Source organism: Terrapene carolina, unplaced genomic scaffold (genome assembly GCF_002925995.2).
Source record: "Terrapene carolina triunguis isolate 2854851 unplaced genomic scaffold, T_m_triunguis-2.0 Scaffold23, whole genome shotgun sequence".
Classification (NCBI taxonomy): Eukaryota; Metazoa; Chordata; order Testudines; family Emydidae; genus Terrapene; species Terrapene triunguis.
In genome coordinates, this window is record NW_020664374.1 from 16,570,115 (window position 1) to 16,595,128 (window position 25,014).

Genomic DNA, 25,014 nt, shown 5'->3' on the forward strand with positions numbered 1-25,014 from the left:
TAGGTTAGATAAATGTCTATCAGGGATGGTCTAGACAGTATTTGGTCCTGCCATGCGGGCAGGGGACTGGACTCGATGACCTCTCGAGGTCCCTTCCAGTCCTAGAATCTATGGGACCCCATCTGAACTCAAGTCGAGACCATTTACTTTGCAGAAAAAAAATCATTCTGCTGTCTCCTGATAGTTTATGGTCCTCATCAGTTCAGGTAGCCATCTGAAGCCAAGTACTCTTCAGCTGTAAATTCCTTTTGAGGTTTTGCTCTCAGATCCATTGTGGCTCAGACAGGGATGATTTAGCCATCACTAAGCATCTCTTCCTATTGCTGCTGAAGTGATAAAAAAGTAATTCATTGCTGCACACATTCAACTCAATGATAATAACAATTTTTCAAAGGCCTGTGCATTTAATTTAAACGTTTCCATTTAGCTGCCCCTCCTCCCCCCACAGGAAGCTAATTACATCATTTGGCTTTCCTTCATTTCTGGATCTGCCCCCTTTGCCCCTCACAGACTGCAGTGATGATTCTGCAATATGCAGAGAAGAGAAATGCTATACTGTATGCAGCGGTTGCTATTAGAAGGTCAGTATTTGCTACGTTACCACACAGTGCTATCTGAGATTCCCATTGTCTTTTTGTGTCACTAGGAGATGTGGTACCAATGTAGTAATGACTGGCAGATGTTGACTTTTAACTGTTGACTTTTCTAATGTATATAGCCTTTTTGACTGTGATCTGTTTAGCAGCCAATTTGGATTTAACTGAACTGCAGAAACTATAGTTAGTTCCTCTAGATGTCATTAGGAGACTGATTACAAAGTCAAAAGGCATCTGTGTCTCTGGCTTCTGATTTCCAGTGTGAATATTGACAGAATAAGCATAACTTTAAATTAAGCATGGATTATAATTTATCCAACTATGTCTGGGTGCTCTTGATAAGTAAGTAAAATCCACTCATTCACGTATGAATATTGGTGACATCATAGCAGAATTTTCAGATGCCTTCTCAATCCACTGCTAGCTTCAAGCTCTCAGCAGCTGACCTCCCATCTATCCATCTTCTCACATGTTGTCCCCTACTCTGATGACTTGCCACCATTCCTTCCAGGATAATTTTCTTGAGGTTACTTCCATTTCTACGCCTGATGTGACCAAAGTACATAAGGTTGCACCTGTTGATTTCTGTCAGCTGGGTCCGCTTCTCCCCAGTAATGTTTCTAACAGAAGCATTCATCTTCTTCTCCATTCAGGGGATACACAAGAGTCTTTGCTTGCACTCCCTCTCAAAGGCTTCAATTTTCTTCTGAATTTTCAAAATTCACTTCCCACAATTCACATCCATATGTTGCTATGGGGGAAAAAATCAAGCTTTTCACTAGTTGAGCATGCATACATTTTGAAATGCCATGTTTTTTCCAAACTTTTATAAGACCATGGCTGAGTGAGTCATTACTAGTCTTCTTCTGATTTTTTTGAAACAGCCTCCTTAGTTGGATATGGATGATCCCAGATAATTGAACTGATCTACTGCCTCTGCAGCTTGACCATTGATTGTGATGTCTGCTTGCATCCTCTTTTGTTGATCATGTCAAAGTACATGTATTTTATTTTCACCACAATCAGGGACAGGCCATATCCCTCACTCTCCGTTTTTACAGACTCCAACATTATTTAATTGCATCAGTGGTAGCAGCAAAGAGCATTGTGCCATCTGCACAACTGAAGTCAGTTATGAGGTGTCGACCAATGGAAATCCCACCATCATCCACTTTTTCAAAACCTTCCAGGGCTTATCTCATAATAATTTCTGCATACATGTTGAAAAGGCTTGGGGACAGAATACACCCTTCTCTCATACCCTGCCCATTGGAAAACCACTCGCTGTTGCCTGCTGCTCTTTGTGTCGTGGTCTGTTGTTGATGGCAGAGAGTCGCAATGAGTCCAATGTGGTGTCTTGGAATCCCCATGTCTGTCAGTATCCTCCAAAGCTGGTCAGATTGGAAAGTATTGAACGCTTTTGAGTGGTCAATGAAAACATAATCAGAGGGTGATTGTACTCTAGCATTTTTCAGTGATGTGATGGATGTTTGCGCTTTAATCACTTGCGCCTCATCCCTCTCTGAAGCCAGCTTGTTGTAGTGGTAGTTCTGCTCCTATCATTCCCTTCATGCAGTCCTAGATTACGTAGAGCAAAACTTTGCTCATATGTAGTATCAGGGAGAAGATACGATTGGTATATCTCCTTTCTTTGGTAAGGGCAGAAAGATGCCCTTTGTCCAATCATCCAGCCAATTTCTAATTTTTCCATACATCAAAGCAAATTTTCCAATGAGATCATTACCATGGTAACCAGTTGCTTTTAACAATTTTGCTGGTATGTTATCAACCCCAGGTGCTTTCCCCTGCTCCAGTGCTTCTTTAATTGTTTATCCAAAGTAGAATGGCTTCAACTGGAGAGACTGAGGAAGATCCACATCCACCACCTCCTCCTCTGGCAATTCCTGCAAGAAATGGTGTAGGTACCTAAGGGCTTTGCAGCTGTGGATCACAAGCAGAGATAGGGGCCTGTCTTTGAGAGAGGAGGGGATTGGGACACATCTCTAGGTGGCATCTCCCATTGGCTAGCTTAGGCGAGGAAATGCCTAGCATGCTAGCTTTTGGGGATCACATTCTTAGGCACCTTTCTCTTCCTGTTCATTGTAAAGGCAGTATAGGCCCCTAACTCAGGCCTCATGGATCCCATTGTCACTCCAGTGATTTTTCTAGGTGCCTCAGCATTGAAATGGCTAAGTCCCTTTGTGGATCTGGGTCTATTAGACTTTATGATGAGCCTCCAATTGACTCTTGGGGGAACTGACAACTTCTGTGATTTAGGTTAAACTCCACCTGACTGCTGCGAATGATACCATACTATAGCAAAAATTATATTTACAGTAGAAGCCATTTAAAAATTAAGATTTGCCAATTGTTAATACACCGTTATCACAGGTATCTTCCATTGCACTGGTAAGGATTCTGAAAACCTGTGGTGACCTCTGTGTGATAGCAGGTGACTAATGCTGATGGTTGCACGCTACGCAGAATAACGTAGCCAGTTCCTGTTGTTAATAGCAGACATCATTGCAGTCTCTGAGAGTCAGAAAACCTAGACCCACACATGGACAAAATTCAAATGATGTAATTAACTTCCTCTATTGAAAAACATGCTTTCTAGTTGCTCGTGGTGATATGGATGGTATAAATCCCATACTGTGGAAGTATATCCTGTGTGATTATTTTGGAGTTATTGTATTTCGCTTCCATAGATAACATAATATTTCAGTTTGTGAAGTATGCTTCTTTGATCTCTTTAGACCTTATCAAGCTTTCTGAATGGAAATGCCCAGATTCAATTGTGCTCAACTGTTGTGGAGATACTTTATGCATTTAAAGTGCTACTCATTCCTCCTCCTCTGAAATACTTGAACTAGGACTTAAAACAGTGGAACCCTTAAATAAAGAAGACCTTATTAAAGTCTTTAAAACCATAAGAATGACCCTCAATTAGCACACTTATTCAGGGAAACTTGGTTCACAGGAAGTGAGTTACAATGATTATGCAAGAAGTAATTCATTGTCTGAAAAAGAGTTTATGGTTATTATACAATATAGTTTCCCTTTTTTAGTTTTGCTGAAAACAAAAACTCTTTAGCTAGACCATAAAAATTCAGCAATATTTTAATGCACACAATATGTAAGTTTAGGCATTACTGCATATCTCTGTGCTGTTAAGAATATCGCTTAAATGAAAATAGTGTACAATATATTGCTAGATTTAGCAATATAAATATAATCATTGGTCAACTAAAATTTTGTTCTATAGAGAGTTAATATTGTTAATATAGACATTTCTGACGCTTCACCTTAAATAGAACACTCTCTCCACATGTTCAGTAACAATTCTTGATAAATATGGCACGTTTATATAGAGTTAATGTTTGTGCAAACAAGAAGAAATGTATTCCAACATAAATACAAGAGGAGGGCTAGAACTGAATTGAATCAAAACAAATAATCTGAGACTGGCTGCCAATTGTGATAAATATTATGGTGCCTTTGATACAATACAAATATTTTTCTGTTTGTAATGTGATATTTCATTCCGTATTTTTAACCTGTGAACATGTCCTTTTGCAGTAGCATAACCTGATCACTGTGCATATTTGTCTTTAGCAAAAAGCTTTTGAAACTATAAAGGATCTTTGAATAATGCTTTTAGCTTGTTTGTTTGTTTTAGTTATAAACCTTGGTCCAAACATTTAATGCTTTGTAGGATATATCTAGAGATTTATGTTTTCATAGTATATGGCATTATATGAGAACAGAGTTGTCAACTGATGTCCACTACTTCTCCAGAAGCCTTCTTCTTTATTTATATCATTTGCAGAATTTGCCAGGATTTTAAAAAAAGATTTACTCTTTCAATTTAACTGCTAGATATTTGTTCCATTCAGACTGCATAGTCCATGAGTTTCTGGAAACCTTCAGCTTCTAGAAATGAAGAGGTCTGTAAGTCTGCAATAAATGTTTTGCCACTTTTGTACTTTTTGCACATGCATCTTAGGGTAATTATTATTGTATTTTATTAGCCTTTCAAATGTTTCTTTGGTACTACCATGTACTATCCAGCAGGCAGTTTCAACTGTGTGATGTCACCTCTTTAATTAATTAATTCACATTAATTAAAATCACTCAGATGAATTCCCTTCCTTGATAAGCTGAAAATGTACCCTGTTAAGTACAGTTAGCAAGCATGTGGTCTCTTATATTATGAAATAGAACAACATATAGAATATTAAAATAACCCAGAAACATAATGAAAATGCTGTGCACACACATGTGTTGTGCATTATAATAGACTGTAAATCCTTAACACTAGATGATAGGCCAAAACTGAATCCTTTGATTTCTAAGGAGTTTGAATTCAGAACTGGGGGAAGCCTATTTTCTGGTTCAGATTGGCCCAACTCTCACAAGAAGAGCTGAACTCATGAGATTTCCACTGTTATTGACTTAAATGTCTCAAACATCATCAAAGCCAACCCTTAACTCTTTCTTAAACCTAATCTCTACCTGGTTATACCACATCCTTGGTCAATTTGTATATATTTCTACCTCTTTTAGACCTTTTGAGAGCACTGTGGCCACATCGATAAAGAGGAATGACAAGATAGGTCCTGGTGGGACTTCGTGTGTGAGGGTCCCTGTGATAAGGCAGAGAGGCCCCACACTAGGGTTAAGGAAAGCCTATGGGCCCAGCTAGACTTGCTCCACTATATCTGGACCAACTGCCAAGCCTGAAGGGGGAATAAAAAGAGAGGAGGGCTCAGTTCAGGGCTGACTGGCCAGAGCTCTGCCCCTCAGCCTGAAGGGAGCTTCACCTGCCGAGCTGCAGAAAGATGGGCCCGCTAGCCAGAGCAACCACTGGAGAGGAGCAATTAGACCCCAAGGAGCAAGCAACACACGAATCAGAGACTGATTGAGAACAAACCTGAAGGAAAGGATAGGAATGCCTCCGGAAGACTTGGGAACAGCCCACCACTGAGTTAAATTTGCTTTTTGTTGTAGAACATTTCAGAGCTGAGCCCCTCAAAACTCCCAGAAGAGGCTAAGACTGAAGGGACAATTAGCTGGTGGGCCGGAGCCTGCCTCAGTGAACACCAGCAACAAACTTCTGATTGTGAGAGAGACAAGCTTTTGAGGTACACAGAGCTCTTCTTCGAGTCTGGGAAAGGTACTCAGAGTGTAACAGCTAAATACAAGGTGGAATAGATTGTTTAGCATAAGTAGATGGGATTACATAAGGACTCAAAACACGGCTGACATCCAGTGTCTACTAAGACATAAGCGTGGCCATACTGGGTCAGACCAAAGGTCCATCTAGCCCAGTATCCTGTCTTCTGACAGTGGCCAATGCCAGGTGCTTCAGAGGGAATGAACAGAACAGGTAATCATCAAGTGATCCATCCCTTGTCACCCATTCCCAGCTTTTGTCAAACAGAGGGTAGGGACATTATCTCTGCCTCTGGGAACTTGTGCCAAATTATTTATAGGCAGTAGACAGCAGTCTGTTGCACTTTACTGGGACAGCAACACATGGGTAATTCAGAAGGCAGCTGTTAAACACTGCAAGTGTTTCTGCACTCATAAGACAAATTGTTTCCTTTATACAGGATTTGTTCTCACTCAAACATAAGAGAAAATAATAGAAAACAAACTGCGATAGTAGGTATAGAACAAAATGATTTGTTCAAAATTAGTACTATTGAAAACCTCTGCTATATTACATGATTTCCACCCCCTCAAAAACAATATGAAAACCCATAAAGGCTAATGCGACATCGTGGTGTTTCTTTAACACATTTCTCTGTGACTTGTATCAGCTAGTTTTGTAATTGCATATTTTTATTTAAAAATGGGTTAAAGAGCCCAGCTGACAATGTACCATACATTTATTTTTCTTAAAATATATGTATTTGACAAATGAATGTATGTAACTGCCTTGTTTCCCCCCAATTTAAGTGCTATCATTATTAATAATATTGCCATTTTTGTCTGCCTTTGCATTACTTGAGGAATTGTGGAGGGCCATGATGATTGACTCTGAAGAAGAAAAAGTAAATTTAATGCTGAAGAAAAGGATTTATAAACTTGTTTCTGCAACATTTTACTGCAACGATTGTCTGTCACTGGCAGCCAGGAGAGAAACAGTTCCAGCCTTGGCAAAACTGGCACCCACAGGAGTACACTGCAATCTCATGGAAGGGACAAATATCTGACAACAAAGGCATCAGCACCACCAGAGACTGGACAGAGCTCAGCCTGCTCCTGTGTTCTCACTGAACACCCCACAGTCTCTGGCAACATCTACACTAGTAACTGTCCATGTGCCCGTAAGCAGGGGTGTGCTATAAGCTCCTTATTGTCCACATCTAAATCCTGAAAGCATGTCTCCGAAGTTACACAGTGAGTAAGCTGGGAGGGGATGTGTGTGGGTCAGAACACGCCTCAGGCTGTGGCACGGCCCTGTGCTCATGCCAGCGTGAACTGTGATCAGGAGCAAAGTTTATGTACCAAATCTCAAGTTGCAATAGTCCTGCAACCCGCATTCCCACAATGCACTGAACCCTTTTCTGCCTGACCCTTACCCAGGCTATAAATTTCCCAGTCCCCGCATTTTTCACCAGTAGTAGCGAAAGTCAGAACAGCTTTCTGCTGCACTCTTTTGATCAATACAGGGGAACGTGGATCCTGCTCTGAGAGCAGCCGCCTGGCCTGCTGACTGCACCTGGGTGCTGATCAATGTGTGGTTGGAGTACAGCGTCCTCCACATTATACCCATATCCAGTACACCATATGTGGACATGCAGTGTGGGTATGGGGAACATGTGTGAGCATGTACACAGTCAAGTAATTGAGTATGCACTCCAGTTCAGACATAGCCTCTGTTTGACAGGGCAGAGGAATCACTCTGACTTCTGTGTCCTTGTGCTCCAGGCTGAAGAAGGTGAGACGGGACAGAGAAAACCTGAGGCCATGATCCTTAATGAGCCACAGAGCTGACCGTGCAGGAGGAGGAGCAGGCTGTGCCATCTCAAGGAATCGTGTGCACGCCCTCTGCATGCCAGGGACATGGAGGAGAGATAGTGCTACTTGAAATGCAGTCTCTGCTGTCTCACCTGGATTGATGCTTGTTATATTTAACAGCTTCTTCTTGTCTTCTGCGCTCAAAAGAGCACACACCCGGCTGCCATTAACAAAGCTAGCAAGTGAAACAATACTTCAGGTGACCCCCCACACACCAGTTTTCCCTCCTCACTTATTAATATTGTTAATTAGCATGGAGGTAGCCACTACAGGCCCCAGTCAATTTCATGGCTCCATTGTGCTAGGCACTGCAAAGACTTAAGAGGAGAAAGTCCTGGTTCCAAAGAGCCTAGAGATTATTTTTACTGGCCTGAGCCCTGTAACATTAGAACATGTATGCTACATGTCACACTGTACTGGGCTTGGCTGGTAGCATCTTCAGTTAAATACATTCAAATTTAAATCCGACACCAGCAGCCAACAATTGTTAAATTTTGCTACTCTGTCTATGACCAAGAGCAGTAGCAGGATTGAATTGATTAAAGTACAAGGTCTCAAGCATGCTCCTTGTGAGTTAGTGAGCCCATCTGATGTGTGTGTTTTCCTGACCCTCACCAACGCTGCTCTCCCCTACTCCCTATACATCTAGGCTCAGATCCTTCCCTTCCTGTGTAAAAAGACATGTAAGGGAAGAACATATGTGAAAATAGTTCACAGATTCTGGACTTTTCAGGGGTCTTTTCATCACTGTCCCCTCTGGAAACTGGGGCTTGAGTGATAAGGTTCTAGGAGAAGAAACAGTGTAAAATAAGCAGATTCTAGGATCCACAGGATTAACAGTGGACAACCCCCAAATGCCTGGCTTTCTATGCATATGGACTCTGGCTCACACCCCAGTACCAGTGGCTCATGGCTAAGAACACAGGCATCACATACTGGCTCTGACCAATAGTCCATCTAGTGTAGGCTTCCATCTTATGTCCCAGAGGAAGGTGTGAGAAATCCCATGAGGCCACATTTTCAAAAGAGCTCAGCATGTTGGATATTGAGCTCTTTTTGAAAATCTGGCTGTGACAGTTTGGGGAATATCTCTGTCTCTGTCAACTCATGAAATCTTTTTTGTATGTGAAATATGATTTAGGGTTGTAACACTCATTGTGAATTTACTCAGCCATTTGGTAGCAGTGACCTGGCACATAGTGAACAGAACAGACTATACCTGGGGAGCTGGCCATCAAGGACCATCAACAATTGAATAGCTCTACCCTAGTAGAACAATTAAGTTTCTGTCCGCAGAACCAATGACTTGTAAGGGCTCTCTGCCAGCAGTCCCACACTGGTGCATGGAAAATCCCAGCATAAAGGAGCAACAGTCAAGGTGTCTCAGACTGCTTTTAAAAAGAGACGTGCTGTCTGAGTAAGGTCAGCCATCCCAATCCAGAAACACAAGAGATAGCTAGAGGGTTGGGTGGGAGGAGAGAAGGGAGCTTTGCCTTACCAAAGAGACACTGACCAAGACCCAGGGACTCTGAGGAGCTGGGAGGACTGAGGACTTGCATTCAGGTTTTATTGACTTGCCTAGATCTGTAACTTTCTTGTGCTGTCTAAGAGTGAAGTATGTGTTTGTTTAAGAACTCCCTGTGTAAAGCCCGTGTTCCCTGCTTTACCTGCTGTGCGTTTCTGAAGAGTTAAACTATAAACCATAGTGCCTACAAGGGTGGAGCTCTGGGGGAGCGTGCCTAAGCAACTGGCGAGGCTTGGGAGATTCACCACTGGTCTTGGGGCTTAGGACAATTGGACTGCGGAGTATCGTGTCCCAAGGAAGGATTTCAGACAGAGAGATGGCACTCAGGAGTATGCTCTAGAGACCTAGAGCCAGAGATAGTGCTTGAACTCTGCCCAGACCCAGTTGGCTTGGATGCACATATGATCCAAAGGTTGGTATGATTATGAGTCTGGTGACCATCCATCATGGGGCTCTGCCAGGGTTGTTGTGCTGGCCCTAGCTGTCCCAGTGGGACTGCTGAGCTCATATGAAAATCTGTCTCCATTTGTGGAAGTTTTTTAAAGGGCCTAAGTGAATTAGGTTTCTATGTCCTGCTGCCTTTCAATGGGATGTAGACACTTTTGAAAATTCTATACACTGAGCTCTTGACTATCTGGCTCTGAGCTCTTCTGACAATCTGGCCCATTGTGACCATTCATGGAATAAGGAGGAGTTTGTTCCTTATAGCTGTCTATTAGTGGTTGGCTTTATGACCCTTTTTAAAAAAAAAAGTCCTATATGTGACTTTGGCTAGTCTCATTATCCAACGGAGAGACACTGTAATGCAGTTGATAGGAACAGGGTTAGGACGCAGGAGACCCGGATTCTATTCCCAGCTCTGCCAATGGCCTGCTGGGTAACTTTGTGCAAGTCACTTCACTTTTCTGTGCCTGAGTTTCCCCACCTGTATAACAGAGGTAATGGTACTTCCCTTCCTTTGTAAAGAGACTTGACATCTATAGATGAAAAGTACTATCTAGGAGCTAGCTATTGTATAAATGTGCAATCCCTTTACCTGCCCATGGTGAGTAAATACTACAGTGAGTGAGTGTTGTTAGTGATGAAAGGAAATATCCCAACCATATACAATTTATGTTAAGAATGAAAAGACCTCTGGGAAATGTCTTCATTGTTTCAAAATTATTGTTGCTGAATTTACAAAGGCCAGATGTTGATATTTAGATAAGGTCTATCAGTGAATGTTCTATGCATTGGTGCACTGAAATGGCAAACTAAGTTTGATGTCAACTGTGACGTTGCAGTCTATATGGTTTTATAAAAAATATACTAATATAACTGGAATATGCTTCATGCAAAAGGTCTCTTGTAAGGTATCATTACAAAGCTTATAATCTACTGAGTGTGATCATCCTATTTGTATAAATGTACCACTCTTGTGTCTGAAACTAGAAATATGAAATATAACTCTGAGGGCCTATTGTAATTATGCAAAGTGTGGGCCATTAATGGTGGTTTGGAATCTTGATGACTCCCATTAACCAGGACAATTGTCTGCAGATGGCTGTGTTTTACCTGTAAGTCTTCCTGTATACGTGTGTGCTGGCAAGTGGGCAATGAAGTCTTGCAGTGACATGTGATCATGTCACCTGAACTGGAATCCATCTTGAATCTGGTGTCTTTCCATTGAGAAGGAGGGGGTGGGAACCCAGAGCGGGACAAAGGATTCCCAGCTTATGCAAAAGATATATAAAGGGGTGGAACAGAACAAAGAAGGAGAGAGGAGCCATCATGAAGAATCCCCTACTACCACCTGAGCTGGAACAAGAGCTGTACCAGGGGAAAGAATTGTGCCCAGGCCTGGAAGGTGTCCAATCTGAGGAAAAAACTTACTGAAGCATCTCTGAGGGTGAGATTATCTCTATTCAGTTTGATTAGACATAGATTTGCGTGTTTTATTTTATTTTGCTTGGTGACTTACTTTGTTCTGTTTGTTACTGCTTGGAACCACTTAAATCCTACTTTCTGTATTTAAGAAAATCACTAATTACTTATTAATTAACTCAGAGTATGTATTAATACCTGGGGGAGCAAACAACTGTGGATATCTCTCTATCAGTGTTATAGAGGGTGAACAATTTATGAATTTACCCTGTATAATAAGCTTTATACAGAGTAAAACGGATTTATTTGGGTTTAGACCCCATTGGGAATTGGGTATCTGAGTGTTAAAGACAGGAACACTTCTGTTAGTTGCTTTCAGTGAAGCCTGCAGCTTTGGGGCAAGTAATACAGACCCTGGGTCTGTGTTGGAGCAGACGGGCGTGTCTGGCTTAGCAAGACAGGGTGCTGGAGTCCTGAGCTGGCAGGGAAAGCAGGGGTAGAAGTAGTCTGGGCACATCAGGTGGCAGCTCCCAAGAGGGTTTCTGTGATCCAACCTGTCACATCAACAACTCAACATTTTTGTAACATAAATACTGTTTCAAGCTTCACAGTATTTGGCTTTTCCTTCTCTTGCTTTGTCTCTTGAACTTTCCATTCTCTGGATCTCCATTTCTAATCTTCATCTTTTCCTTTTGACAAACCATGCATAAGGCTTTCTAACAACCTCTTGTAGCCACTGAAAACATACCATGTTGCATGGCTGTTGTCCATTCTCCTTTTCTCCAGCAACGTCCCCTCTTCCATGCGGCAGGTGCTACTATTAGAGCCTCTCTTCTCTTCTACATAGCCACATGATCCTATTTCTGTTGGACTCCCATGATTTGGCTCCCCATTACCCTCAAAGGAAACAAAGGCTGCTACAGTAACTAACAACAGAGACTGATAGTCTGTGTGTGTGTGTGCGCGCGCGTGTGTGTGTGTGTGTCCATTTTTCTGAGCCAAATGCATGGTATGTTCTTAAGAGTAAACTTAAACTTTGGTCATACCTTTTTGTTTCAAATGGGAACAGTGAGATTTATTTCTTTTCCTACTCTCTTCCAGTAAGCACTGGGGCCCCGCTTTGACAAAGCAGTCATTCATGTGCTTAACTTTAATCATGTAAGTAGTCCTGGTTAAAGTGAAGCATGTATTTAAGTTCATTGCTGAATTGGGGCCTGAATGGATATCAGCAAAGCTAGCATCAAGTGCTTACGTAGATCACATGGTTGAGTCAAAACCCAGTTACCGATAGGCTACAATGCTCCCTCTGACCCTTAACCCCATTTTAGCATGCAACTCATGAGTATCTGGCAATTAAAGTTTGTCCAATGATATTTGGAAATATTCAGCTCAGTCTATTGGTCAGTATTTATGCTTTTTAGTAAATGTATTATTTGATTCACCCATCCCTTCTTGTGAATATTTCTGGTAATTGGTAGCTTATTGTTTTACTCGCAAAATCAGCAGGGTGCAATCCAGACCAGTCGGGGACTGTATCACCACGTGTCCCATAACCTTGGGTGCCGCACAATGCTTTGCTGCTGTAGCTCCCAACCTGGGCCACTCACAAACAGCCTGACAGCATGCAGGTCACACCCTGAGTGTCTGTGTATAGCTATAGCCCTGGTCCAGCATCTCTGATCCCAGGAGCCTGTCAGCAAACACCAGCCACATTCTGGCTTCCAGCAGCCTTGGTTATTACCTGCAGGGTGACCCCAACCCACTCCCAGTTCTGATTTTCCCCAAAATGTGTGTTTTGCACTGTCCAGCCCTCTCCTGGACAGTTTGGATAGTAGAGGTCCACTGCCCCTGTAAAAGGTCAATATTCAACAGTTTGCTACTTTAACTGGAGTTACCACACAGCCCAGTTTAACCACAACACTGGATTAGTTTAGATTAAAAATAAAACAAGTTTATTTAACTGCAAAGAGAGAGATTTTAAGTGAGTACAAGTACAAGGTATTAAAGTCAGAACTGGTCACTAGAGTAATAAAGATAAAACGCTTTCTAGTAGCGAAAACTTAACAAGTTAGACTTGATTCAAGGTAAAATCTTTACCACAGGGTCCCAGCAACATAGCTGACCAAAGTCTCAGGACAGGATCTCCCTCAGGGTCAAAGGGCTGGTTCCTTTGTCTTCTTAGGTGAACGAGAAAGAAAGATGCCTTGGGATGTTTTTGCTTCTCAGTTTTGTAGTCCAGTCACCCTCTGACGTGGATTCTTCTGAGGATTACCCCTCAAATCAAAGTGTATTCAAACATTAGAGAAGGCAACATGGAGTCTGATAGAGAAGATGGCTCCATGCTCTTTCTTCTCCCCTGTGTATGCTGAAATGCAGATTTCATTGTCTCCTGCCATTTCCCCCCTCTTGCTGTCTCAAGGGCCCTGATAACTACTTATCTGTAAATTGAGGTAAACACATTCCTTTGTTTAGGATAGGCCTGTTTAACACCTTTCTCCTAGTCAGGGCTTTGTGGGTTTGAACATGTGCTAACAGCATGCAGGGAGAAGTCATAACTTTACAAATAATGTTCCTACATATATTTCACCATGATATTATTGACCAGCAAGTTATTAGTTTTCAAATGATACCTCCCAAGGCATATTTTGTACAAAGATTATTACAATACCAGGTAAGGTGTAAATATATGGGTGCTTTCAGTCACAACCAGTTGCCAGGATAACTTTCAAATTACATAACTTCATTGAATTTTCAGTGTGATTTAAATTTACCCTCATTTCTTCAGAAGAAAGGGTCCTCATATTGTGAGTTGCAATTCTGTTACAAAGCAGTGAGGAATTAATCATAATGGTCCCTTGATTAATCTATAAGAAAGATCAACTGCAGTACTTGGAGTGACCTAGATACATCATCCCCATGCTTCATCTAAATGTGTATTATTGTTCTGTGTATACAATTACATTGAAAAGAAGTGTTTGGATCACTAGCATGAAAGGCACCTTATAAATAGAAATTCCTGAATTAAACAGTAAAATTTACCACTTCCCATAGTTGCCATGGAATTCCTGAATTATAGCGATGTTTCCAATAACGTGCAGATTTCAGGCTGCTTGGTTTATGGCAGTTGCTTAGTTTTCATAAGTGTCTACCGAGGCTAACTATAATATTGATTTTGTCTTAATTGGTCAAGTTCAGTGGAGTTGTCCCGGGGGATGATTTTATTTTATTTTATTGAAGCAGATTGAATGTTAGAATGCCAGCACTCTCAGTTGCAAAGGTATAATTGCTGGGCAAACCATGGTATTTGCAGGCTAATAAAAGAGTGTTTTTAAGGCATTCCCTGAACCACATCCAAGAGTGAATTAAATGAGACAATGAAGCTCTTTTTGCTTATAATACTGAAAAAACCAAGAGGTAACAATAACACAGTTTTATTGGTTTAAAGAGTTAACAGCAACTTCTTTTGTGATCAGGCAATGATTAAATTGTCCAGCAGGTGGCTGGCATTCTCCAGCAGAAGCCTTCAGCTTCCATACTATTACTGTAATTATTTAAGCAAGCTTGCTATCCTCCTGCAAAGCAGGGAGAGTGTTGACGTCCAGAGGTTCCTGCCTATAGGATCAGAGTCTTTAAAAGAGCTGTTCCCTTCCCTCACGTTTAAACCCAGCCTACAGCTGCAGGTTCTGAGAACCGGAAGAGACTGGGAAATGCAGTTTGACAGCCACAATCAAAAGTTTTGCAAAATGTAGTTCATGTAATTCAGACTGAACTCTGCTCAGGAGCAGTGTGCTGATGCTGAGAATTTAACTAGCCTGGATTCTGAAAATGCCATGTGTCTATTTGTCTCTTAATTTGGTAAATGGCCTTTTAGAACTGAGTACTACTTATTCGCAAGCCACATGAATGAGAGGGAGAAAAGTTCCAGGATCAAACTGATTCCAGATTATGGAAATAGTTCTGTTCAGTGACTTTTTAAAAAAAAAATCACACAGTGATATATGACTTTCAGTCTCTTCTGTCTATTTAAAAGACACATACAGCAAGAAAACTCAACTCAAGAAGCTTTATGTGAGGATTTTTGAACAAGAAAATTATCTTCCAGTAGAACCGAATTCAGACAATGGCTTCTGAAGAGCGTTTTCTTCTAGACTTGAAAGTGGATAACTTTATTCTTTGCAACATCTCCATCAATCAAAGTGCAAATCTTTCCATCCCGAGTGATGATTGGTTCTACCCAGGTTTCCTGTATGCCATTCCAACTATTTATGGAATCATCATTTTGATAGGACTTATTGGCAATATCACTTTGATTAAGATCTTTTGTACCGTGAAGTCCATGAGAAATGTTCCTAATTTGTTCATCTCCAGTCTGGCTTTAGGAGATCTACTCCTCTTAGTGACCTGTGTCCCTGTGGATGCCAGCAGGTACCTAGCTGATGAATGGCTCTTTGGTCGAGTTGGATGTAAACTTATCCCCTTTATACAACTCACTTCAGTGGGGGTGTCAGTCTTCACACTTACAGCTCTCTCAGCAGACAGGTGAGCCTCCTACTGAAAGCCTGAAATGTGATCTAGACTTTTATGGACCCACAGGCTATATAAGGTACAAATGCAGATAGGTAAAATATATATTGTTGCCAATCTAATATAGTAGATTAATGCAATTGCAGTTTATTTCTGGTGTTCATGCCTCCAAACACAAATGTTAGTGGGGAAGTTTTCTGAGGCTACACTGCGTCTTTGTACAGATTAGTTAACAATGTCAGTTTTATTTAATGCAAAGAAAAATGATAGAAGATGAAGATAAAGTTAAAGCCTGGTGAGAAAAGTATCCATTAGTGAAGGATAATTTGTCCTAAGGCAGTATTACAAGTTTTTTAAATAAGATGATTTAGTCACAGGTCTTCACCAGGTCATATTTCAAGAAGCGTGAAGACACTGAAGTAGCAATTTACTATCGGTGAAATCATTTCTCTCTGATGGCTCAGCTTTCACACAGCTGATTTCATCTGAGGCAACAGTTTATCATGTATGTTCAAAATATCCAAAATTAGGTGCCTGACGTTAGGGACCTAAATCCATATCAGACACCTAAGTGGCCTGATTTTCAGAGATCCTGCCCCGAAAAGATTTGCCCTGGTTCACTGATTTGCCATTAACTAACCAAAACTGATCTGTGCTATAATTTCTGGCAAACATGTTTTTCCAGTTAGTGTTCAATTTAGCTATAACATTCTAATATATATATATATAAATATATATATACATTTGACTTCTTAAAACTGCCGTGGGTGTAGGAATCAAGCCATTTTAGATTCATGTAAGGCTTTTTGAATCAATTTTACAAACTTTAGTCTTCAAAAGTCCACAGACATTTGAATTGTAATATTACTTCTAAGGATACAGCCTACTTTTCTGCTATATTACAAGAATTCACTTGCAGTACAGCTCTTACATAAATGCATGCCTATGTCAAACAGCCCAGAATGTCTTATTTGCACTCTGTGCTGTAGAATTGAAGTAACAGATTAGTTACTACACCTGCTTTAAGTTCTGAATAGTGCTACACCTCCTTTAAGTTCTGAAACCTCACAAAGGCACCAACTCTTCCAGTAAGAAAAATGGTGTCAGTTTTGTTCTGCACCGAAAGACATTGTGGATAGTATTTTCCTGTTCATAAGGAAATCAAATATAAGCTGCTCTGCATAGATAGAATTAACCATATGTCAGTCTGGTTGGGTTTTCCTTCAAAAATCACTTCAAATATTTTCACTGACTCCTAGATATGGCTTTAAAACAAAAAAATAAAGACCAGTCCATGACACTTCAGAGAGTGGTTTGAAGTCAGTGGGAATGGAATACAGTTTTGTAGTCACAGTGATTCAACGACTGTATATTAGTGCACACATAAAGACACCATTATCAGTGTCAGTCCTAGATAAAGCATACACCTTAATGAAGCCAATACTTTGCAGTCAATTTGCTATAAGAGAGGCTAGAAAACGAGCAAAGCTATACAAATGCACGAGAACAGGATCTTATCCACCTGTGCTCTTCATTTCTGTGTGACAGGCAAGTGGGCTCTTCACCTAGCACAGCTCATTTGAGAGGTTACCGAAAAGCAGGGATCTGTAATGATAGTATTTCTTTCTCTAGAAACCATTGAAAATCCTTTCTATGGGCTTAATATAAATCACTCAAAACATGTCGGGAAAAGAAGAGTTCACTGTAAAGAACAAATTACACCAAGGGAAAGATTTGTTGCTACCTGATCACATGCCAGTAAAAGCAAACAGTGCAGATGCTTTTACTGACCCATCTGTGAACACAAGCTACTGCGGGAACAAGGGAGCTGAACAGAAAACTGCAGCTGTAGCAAGCTGTTTTCCGGAGACTGAAACTCTTAATTTCAGCCCCATTTGAACCCAAAACCATTTGCCCATCATGCTGTGCTGATAGTTGAAAAATGCACCACACTAAAATGTCATTTTGGGAAAATGACTTAAGGAACTAAGGCACCCTTTTCTAGCACAATCTGCCCACTCTCTGAGGTAGATTTTGAACTCACTGTATGAGGCTGTATCCATGAAACAGCTATTAACCTTAATTAGAGTGAAGAAACTTAAATCCTGTGCATCACCCTGGAACTGTTCCTTTAAGGGTCTTTTCTGTTTAGTTCACTAAGATTTTTATTTTGGTTATCGTCAGTGCTGCTGGGACAATATAGTTACAAAACAACAGGGGGTTACATTGGCCAGTTTCCAGATGCTTGGTAATATAATGTTTATTTTCTGGAGACTGTCAGCTTATGTTCCAGAATCCAATTAAAACTTACAGAATCATTAAAAAAAAAATCTCTCTAGACTTTAACCCTCATGGGTACAAAGAAAGCCGTGCAAGTGTGAACTACCTGTAAACCAATGCAGTGATCTCTGCCTGAATCAGCAGCCAGGCTGAGAAGGTAGCTTTAATGTGTATGAACTTTGTCATTCTTCTCAGTAAAGTGTTGACACTTAAACCCAGTGGTTACAATTTCATTGTTTACTATTTCAGTGTTGATCAAAGTATGTGAGGAAGGACAAGGAGGGTCATATTTCTGAGGAGCTGCTTAATCTACTTTGAGTGGCATCCAAGCCCCATTAAAAGTGAGCTTAGTCCACAGAACTCAGCTGGGCATCTGAGCCCCACCAAGGAGGAGCATAGCCCAAGGATCCCAGCAGGGCATGCCATCCACACTAAGGGGAACCACGTCTGAGGGGCCCAGTAGGGCATCTGATGGTCACTAAGGGTTTGCTCAGGAGAATCTGAACCCCACTGCCCCATTATACCAAAGCCGTGGAGCCCAGGAGAGCGTGAATATCTGCACAGCCCATTTGTATGTCTCCAGTGGAGGGGGCTTATCATAGCATCACAAGCTTTTTTTCCCATTCATCTTCTGCATAAGAGTAAACTCAATTCTAGTGTGCCTCAGGCACCGTTAGCAAAGTTGCACAGTGTGTTGACAGAAAAAATACTATTATTATTGTTTATTGAAGTGGTGCCTAGAGGCCCCAATTAGGGATCAGAGCGTCATTGTATTAGCTGCTGTAAGAACATATAGTAAAAATAGAGTCCCATGCCCGAACAGCTTATAGTTGTATCTTACAATCTAAGCACAAGGTGAGAAACAATAGGTAGAATCAACAAACAGATTGGGGCCAGGATTCACAAGGTAGCAGTGAGATGAGTATGGTAGTATAATAAACAGTAGTCACAGCACCCCGTTGTGTAGGCATCATGGCAGAAGTGAGTTTGAAGGAGATTGGAGAGAGGAGGGTGAAGTGATTTTGCAGATTTTTCTGGGGAACTGCTCCCTGCAATCTTGCTCTGGTATTTACATTGAGCTAATTTGGTATGGAAATCAGGGAGAAGAAATAAATAGGAAAACCCAGATGTTTGACCATAATGACACTTTAACCACTGAGCCACCACACTATTTTAAGTTGCTTCTGGTAGAGACACCAGAAGAGCTACAGAAAACATAATCAGACTGAGTGCCACAGGGAACTTTATATATTTATTTACTCTACTGATTTTCTTTTAATTGCCAAATGCACTGAACTTATCAGCCAGGAAAAGTTTAATGAAAGTACAATGTACAAGGAATGCAATTTTTAAGCTCAAGATAAAATAATTCAATGAGTTGATTCAAGTCAATTTAACATACCCTGTGCTCAGAGGAAGAGAGAATCCCAATTAGCAGAGTCCATGACAAGCTTACTGCAGCACATGGCAATAAATAACTCTTTAACCTAGACAGCCCTACAAACATACACACATACACTGATTTTTTTGCTAAGTGCAAAGTGAAATGGCTATTTAATGACAGTCAAAATGATGGAAACTGCAGCAATGAAATGTGACTTTTCCTAACTTTTTTTCATTAATGAAAAATTAAAGTTTGTATTTTATGGGCAAATGTTCATACTGCTCTGGTTTTCTGAAGTTAATTTTAACATCAATTAATCTGTGGTTTCATCGCCTCATGTGATTGCTCTCATGTCTTTCCACTCTGTTGAAAAATCCATTCAACCGGTCTCCAGTCAGATCTGGAATCTTTAAGAAACAACCCACTCAAAAAAATGCCATTCATGATGAGCTTTCAATGAGGTGATCTTACCCTGAAAGGTCATTTTGACTGGCTTGGAGACATTTGTATTTCCTTTACAGGACATTTTCTTTACGCTCATTCTTCCCTTTGAGCCTGTCATAAGGAAGAATGAGTTCACTGGGACAATGGTATGAAGTTTGTGATCTTTAAGCCGTTTGTTTAGCGTTCCCTAGAAAGAATGAACAGGACTTCTCTGTTGAGCCACCAGTTGTGATCTCAGGCCACAAAGAGACACAGTTCAGTAGTATAAGGCCTGGTCTAGACTCGGGGGGGGGGGGGGGGAGAAGAATCAATCTAAGTTACGCAACTTCAGCGGGAATTGTAGACATACCCTTAGAAACAGAATGTTCTAGAGGAATAAGCACAGGACTAGGAGCAATGAATTCTTGCTTTCTAATCGTAGACCAATCATTGACATAATTACGTCACTTAATCTTTCTGTTGTAGTTTTCCCATCTGTACAATAGGGATATGACCACCATCCCACCACACAGAGTGTTTGCAAACTACTGTATGAATGCTAAACTTCACTAATATACACACAAACCCCTCCAATGATTTGCCCTGCAGGGACCTATAACTTATTTAGACAATTGAACTATCACTTGCAAAACTTCTGTCATTGTTAGCAGCTATGCACAAGCACCAGGGCAAACTTCTGAGCTCTATTTCTCCTACAGTAGGAGACTAGGATGGGGGCTGAAAAGCCTCTAACCCCCCCATTGATTGGTTAAAAGTGGATGTACCCTAAAACAGGGGTTCTCAACCTTTTTCTTTTGGAGGCCCCCCCAACATGCTATAAAAACTCCACGGCCCAGTTGGGGGAGGGCTCTGGGCTTCAGCTTGGGGAAGGGGGGCTTATGCCCCACCGGGCTGGGGGGGCTCAGGGCCTTAGGCCTGCAAGGAGGGGGGCTTGGGACTTTATCCCCATGGGGTCGGAGGGTCTGGGTATCTGTCTTGTGGGGAGCTTCTGCCGGGGCTTGGGTCTCTGGGCTCAGGGATTCTGCCCCGTGGGGCCCTGGGCTTGGGGCTTCTGCCCTATCGGGCGACTTCTGTCAGGGCTCAGGGTGCCGGGGCTCCGGGCTTCAGACCCACAGGGTGCTGGGGCTTGGGACTCTGGGTTTTAGCTCCGCAGGTGGGGGCTCGGGGCTTCCACCCTGCAGGGTGCTGGGGCTCCGGACTCCGAACTTCAGACACCGGGGCTCAGAATTCTAAGCGGCCCTGCTTGGTGGACCCCCTGAAAGAGCTCGTGGTCTCCCAGTGGGCCGTGGAGCCCGGATGAGAACCGCTGCCCTAAAGAATCATCTCACAAACTATTCGCTAAACTCTTAAGCCCAACCTGTGAATAATAGTGTGATCATAGTAGACAGGAATCAGTTAAATTATAGGATGTGGGAAAACTGTTTTGCTGGATGAGATGGGGCATGCTACTGACTCTTTACTGTTTATTTACTCTATGTTCCAGTAAAGCCCAGAGGCCCCAATAAGGGTCACATCTCCATTGTGCTAGGTCTGTACAAACCAATAATAAATTCTTTAGTGCATAGACTTTAAAGAAAAGACACAACATTTGAATGAGACAACAAGTGAGGGAGGGGGCACAAGGAAGAGGTAACAATAATATGAATGTGTTTTCAGGTTGGCTACATTGTGCACACATCTGCTCAGCTGTGTTAGGTATGAGCAAGGAAGGTTGTATCCTGTGCAGTTTAGTTTTGTATCCACCTGGGTGGCTGCTGGCTTCCTGTGAGCTCTTCAGGGGTGTAGAGGCAGATAGGAAAGAGCTAAAGGGTGTGGGGTATTTTATTTGAAGCTGTGCTCCATGGCCTATCAGGCACCATTGCTGGATATGAAAGAACAGGAAAATAAATAGTGGCTGTGTGGTGGGAGAGAGGCTTGGGGGGTCCTTGAAGAGAGAGTGTGTATGTTTTCTAAAGTTTATGGGTAAACCCTGCTAGAGGAAGGCTGTTCATCTGGGTATTGTCCTATCCTGACAAAGGACAGAAGTTTTTGTGGTAGTGTTTATTAAATCCCACACAAGGACCGACTTCGTCTGCTTGGGTGTATGCTGGACACAGCTATGTGGCGAGAGCGCACACATCTGACACTAACTAACCCATCCAGAAAAGTCAAAACTGGCTGTGTAGGTGATGCTTTGTGAACTAAGAAAAAAGCCAATTCATTTAATTGTCCCTGTCACTGGAGATTTCTCTGTTGGTTTGTAACTGAGCTTTCCCTCAGAGCATGAGGCTGACAGGCATTTGACGTTTTTTTATTTAAATGAGCTGGGCTGCCATGCACTGAACACACACTCTCAATTTTTCACAGAGATTGTTAAAACAAATGTCAAAGTTTTCATGCAGTGAGTTACAAGCCTTTCATCTTCCCAACGTAATCTTGTTTTCACAGAACACAGGAGGAAGAAATGTAGTTGCAGTGAGTTTGCAAATGGCATATTTATTGTAAGCATCCTAGGACAATTTCAAATGTAGGTGCGGACCCCTTTGGGAATCTTAGACATAGTCTGCGGTCCCCCAGGGATCCACAGACCACAGGTTGAAAAACACTGTTCTAGATTATCAAGGTGTTAATACTGGCAGACTGCAGGGTTGTGTGCCACTCAGCTCTTGCAGAAAGCTGCATAGTTATAGAATACAACAGCATTTGATAAACTGATGTGCAGGAGTTATGAGCATACACTGAGGGGCTAGATCACAAATGGGACTCAGGGTCACCACTGCAATGTCTAACATTAGGTGCCCTGACACCTAGTGGAATCCACAGCCTTGAGTTAGGTGCCCAGGTTCTGTATACAATCCATGGGAGAGTTAGGCACCTAAGACTCCAAATTCACAAAACCCAGCGTGCTAAGTGGGGAGCTGTCTAAGCTAACCAATAGGAAGGTGAGGGGTGTGGCCTAAGCCGCACCCCTCAAAAGGACTTGGGCAGCTTTCTTTGCTTGGGATTTGCAGCTGTGAGCCCTCTCCTGAAGTTAGGTGCCTAAGCCATACCAGCCCTTTTTCACAAAAAATGAGGAGGTAGACCCCCTCCCTCCCCCTGCAATAGCCTAGTGGTTGGACTCTATTCCAGGCTGTAAGAGACCTGGGTTCAAGTCCCTACTCTGCCTGATTCAGGGCAGAGAGCTGAACAACATATGTTTTTTGTGGTGGCGTGTCTGATCTGGTAGGCATGCTCTATGCTGGCCCCTGAGCAGTCCTCCCAGATTGGGCTCTGCCGGCAAGATTTTTTTTTTTTTTTTTAAAGGATCCCCCCCCAGCCTAAGGGGAGGACCCACAGGACCTAAAACCCAAATGATTACGGGGGACAACTAATGTAAAAACAGGGACAGGAGTTCAATTAAAGGGTCAAAAGGAGGGAACCTGACGGGGACACCGAGCAGAGAACCCTGGACGCCGCCCAGAGGAACTCTGCCCGGATACGTGAACGGACAGAGGATCGGAAACAGGCCCCACAGTCACAGGAACCTCCGTCGGCCAACCTCCTCTCCCTGGTCTTATAGATGGCCTGTTTAGCCAGGGCCAAGAGGAAGTTGACCAGGAGGTCCCGCGACTTTGTGGGGCCACGGATAGGGAGTGCATAAATGAGAAGGTGAGGGGAAAAGTGTAACCAAAAACGCAACATAGGTGAGGAAATGCCTACTTTTAGGAGCCTGCTGGGACTTGGGCATGCACTTGGGCATGTAGCTGTCACACTGGCAGACATTTAAGTACCTAGGGGACTTTTCTGGTGGAAACTCAGGCAGCGATGGGAGTTCAGCTGCCTCCTGGGTTAGGAGGCAGCTGAGTGGGAATTTTGAGGATCGAAGTTTTGGACTTAGGTGCCTAAAATGGTAGTTAGGCACCTAAATCCCTGTGTGGATCTAGACCTTGGTTGTTTACAGTTGAAGACAGTGGTAGCTGCAGTAGTTCAGGGCTTTGAAAATCAGGCTTGAGGTGTCTAAAGTTGGGTACTCAAAAATTGAGGCCACTTTTGAAAACGTTGGCCCTAACATTTGACTTTGTGTTGTCTTGGACAGCTGCAGAAATGGAATTAAAACTCAGACACAACTGACTCTCTGTCCTGTGCTTAGACTATGTTGTGTCCCTTACAGTAAGTGTGACTATACAAATAATGTGTGCTTCGCCTATGTACTGTTATTGCAGTGTATTGATCCTAAGAAAGCCATGGAAGGAAAAGAAATCCAAACCCTTTGGGAAGATATTTCCAAGGACTCAAAATTAGAGAAGCCAGTCTCCTTACCTGTTGAATTAACCTCTCCTGTTCCCTGTAGACATACAGCACACTTTAGTAACTATATGTATAATCCCAGAAGAAAAGGTAATGCCTGTAGATCTGTTTAGCTGTCCAATTTTATTACTAGCGGACTATAGTGTCTATAGCGGGATTAAATAAAACATGCCACAGTGAAATAAAACCACAATGTGGCTTGCTTTTCTACCCAGATTGGATTTCCATGCTATTGTTTTAAAGGTTTGATCTTTTGTGGCTGACAAAAGCTTGAAATCATATTTAGCATGGGTTGTAAAACTTCAATGTGCATCTGGGTTATGAATGTATTCCAGGCAATCTAGCAATAACACTTCATAAGTTATGTATTGCTTCCAGGGCACTAAAGTACTGTTTTCAGATAATCTGCTTGTTGTGCTATAATTTTCTGTGTAGTAACGGGAAGCTTTTGAGTAAGGGCTGAGTAAACCATTTTCCAGAAAAACAAAAGATTGCCTGTTCAAGCCTATGAAAATTTACTGAATGGTTCCCTCCATAAATTACTTTCTGGATTCAGATACGAGAGCTCTGAACCTGAATGTTAATACTTCCAGTTCAGATAAGAAAATCTGAACGGGCTGAATGGCTTGGGTTTGATCCAACACCCATTTAATTCAATGGAAAGTCTCCATTGACTACAGTGGAAGTTGCATAGGGCCCTTAATGAATTGTTTCCTCATGATTGCTTTTGAATAGTTCTTATTGTGCTGCATGCACGGTATACATGTAGATATGCATATCTCTTTTGCTTGATATACAAAATTTTACATCCTGTGTTGCTTTCCACTGTGTCAACACAATACAAACCCTTATAACAGCCTGAGTTTGCATTAGCTCAGCTCCCTTGTCCATCTGCACCAAGAAAAACAGCGCAAACAGCATGAGCTTTCTTAATATTTTGATTACACTTCCAGTTACACCAGATGGCTTAAACATGGTGGAGCGAATTCCATTATCAGAAACACATACAAGTCCCTTTTCAATCAATGGGACTTGTGGATGAAAATCTGAGGGCAGAATTAGTGCTAATGGGCCAGTGTGTGTCAATATTTAAGCAACAGTGG

At 42.0% G+C, this 25,014-nt stretch overlaps 1 protein-coding gene across 1 annotated transcript in view; it reads left to right on the forward strand.

Annotated features, from left to right (window-relative positions):
* The first annotated feature begins 15,133 nt into the window (after positions 1-15,133).
* Positions 15,134-25,014, forward strand: part of LOC113406155 (gastrin-releasing peptide receptor-like) — a 34,933-nt gene continuing 25,052 nt past the window's right edge. Inside the window, exon 1 of the mRNA XM_026649139.1 lies at positions 15,134-15,552. Within this exon, the coding sequence (XP_026504924.1) occupies positions 15,134-15,552 (419 nt within the window). The remainder of the gene's footprint in view (positions 15,553-25,014) is intronic.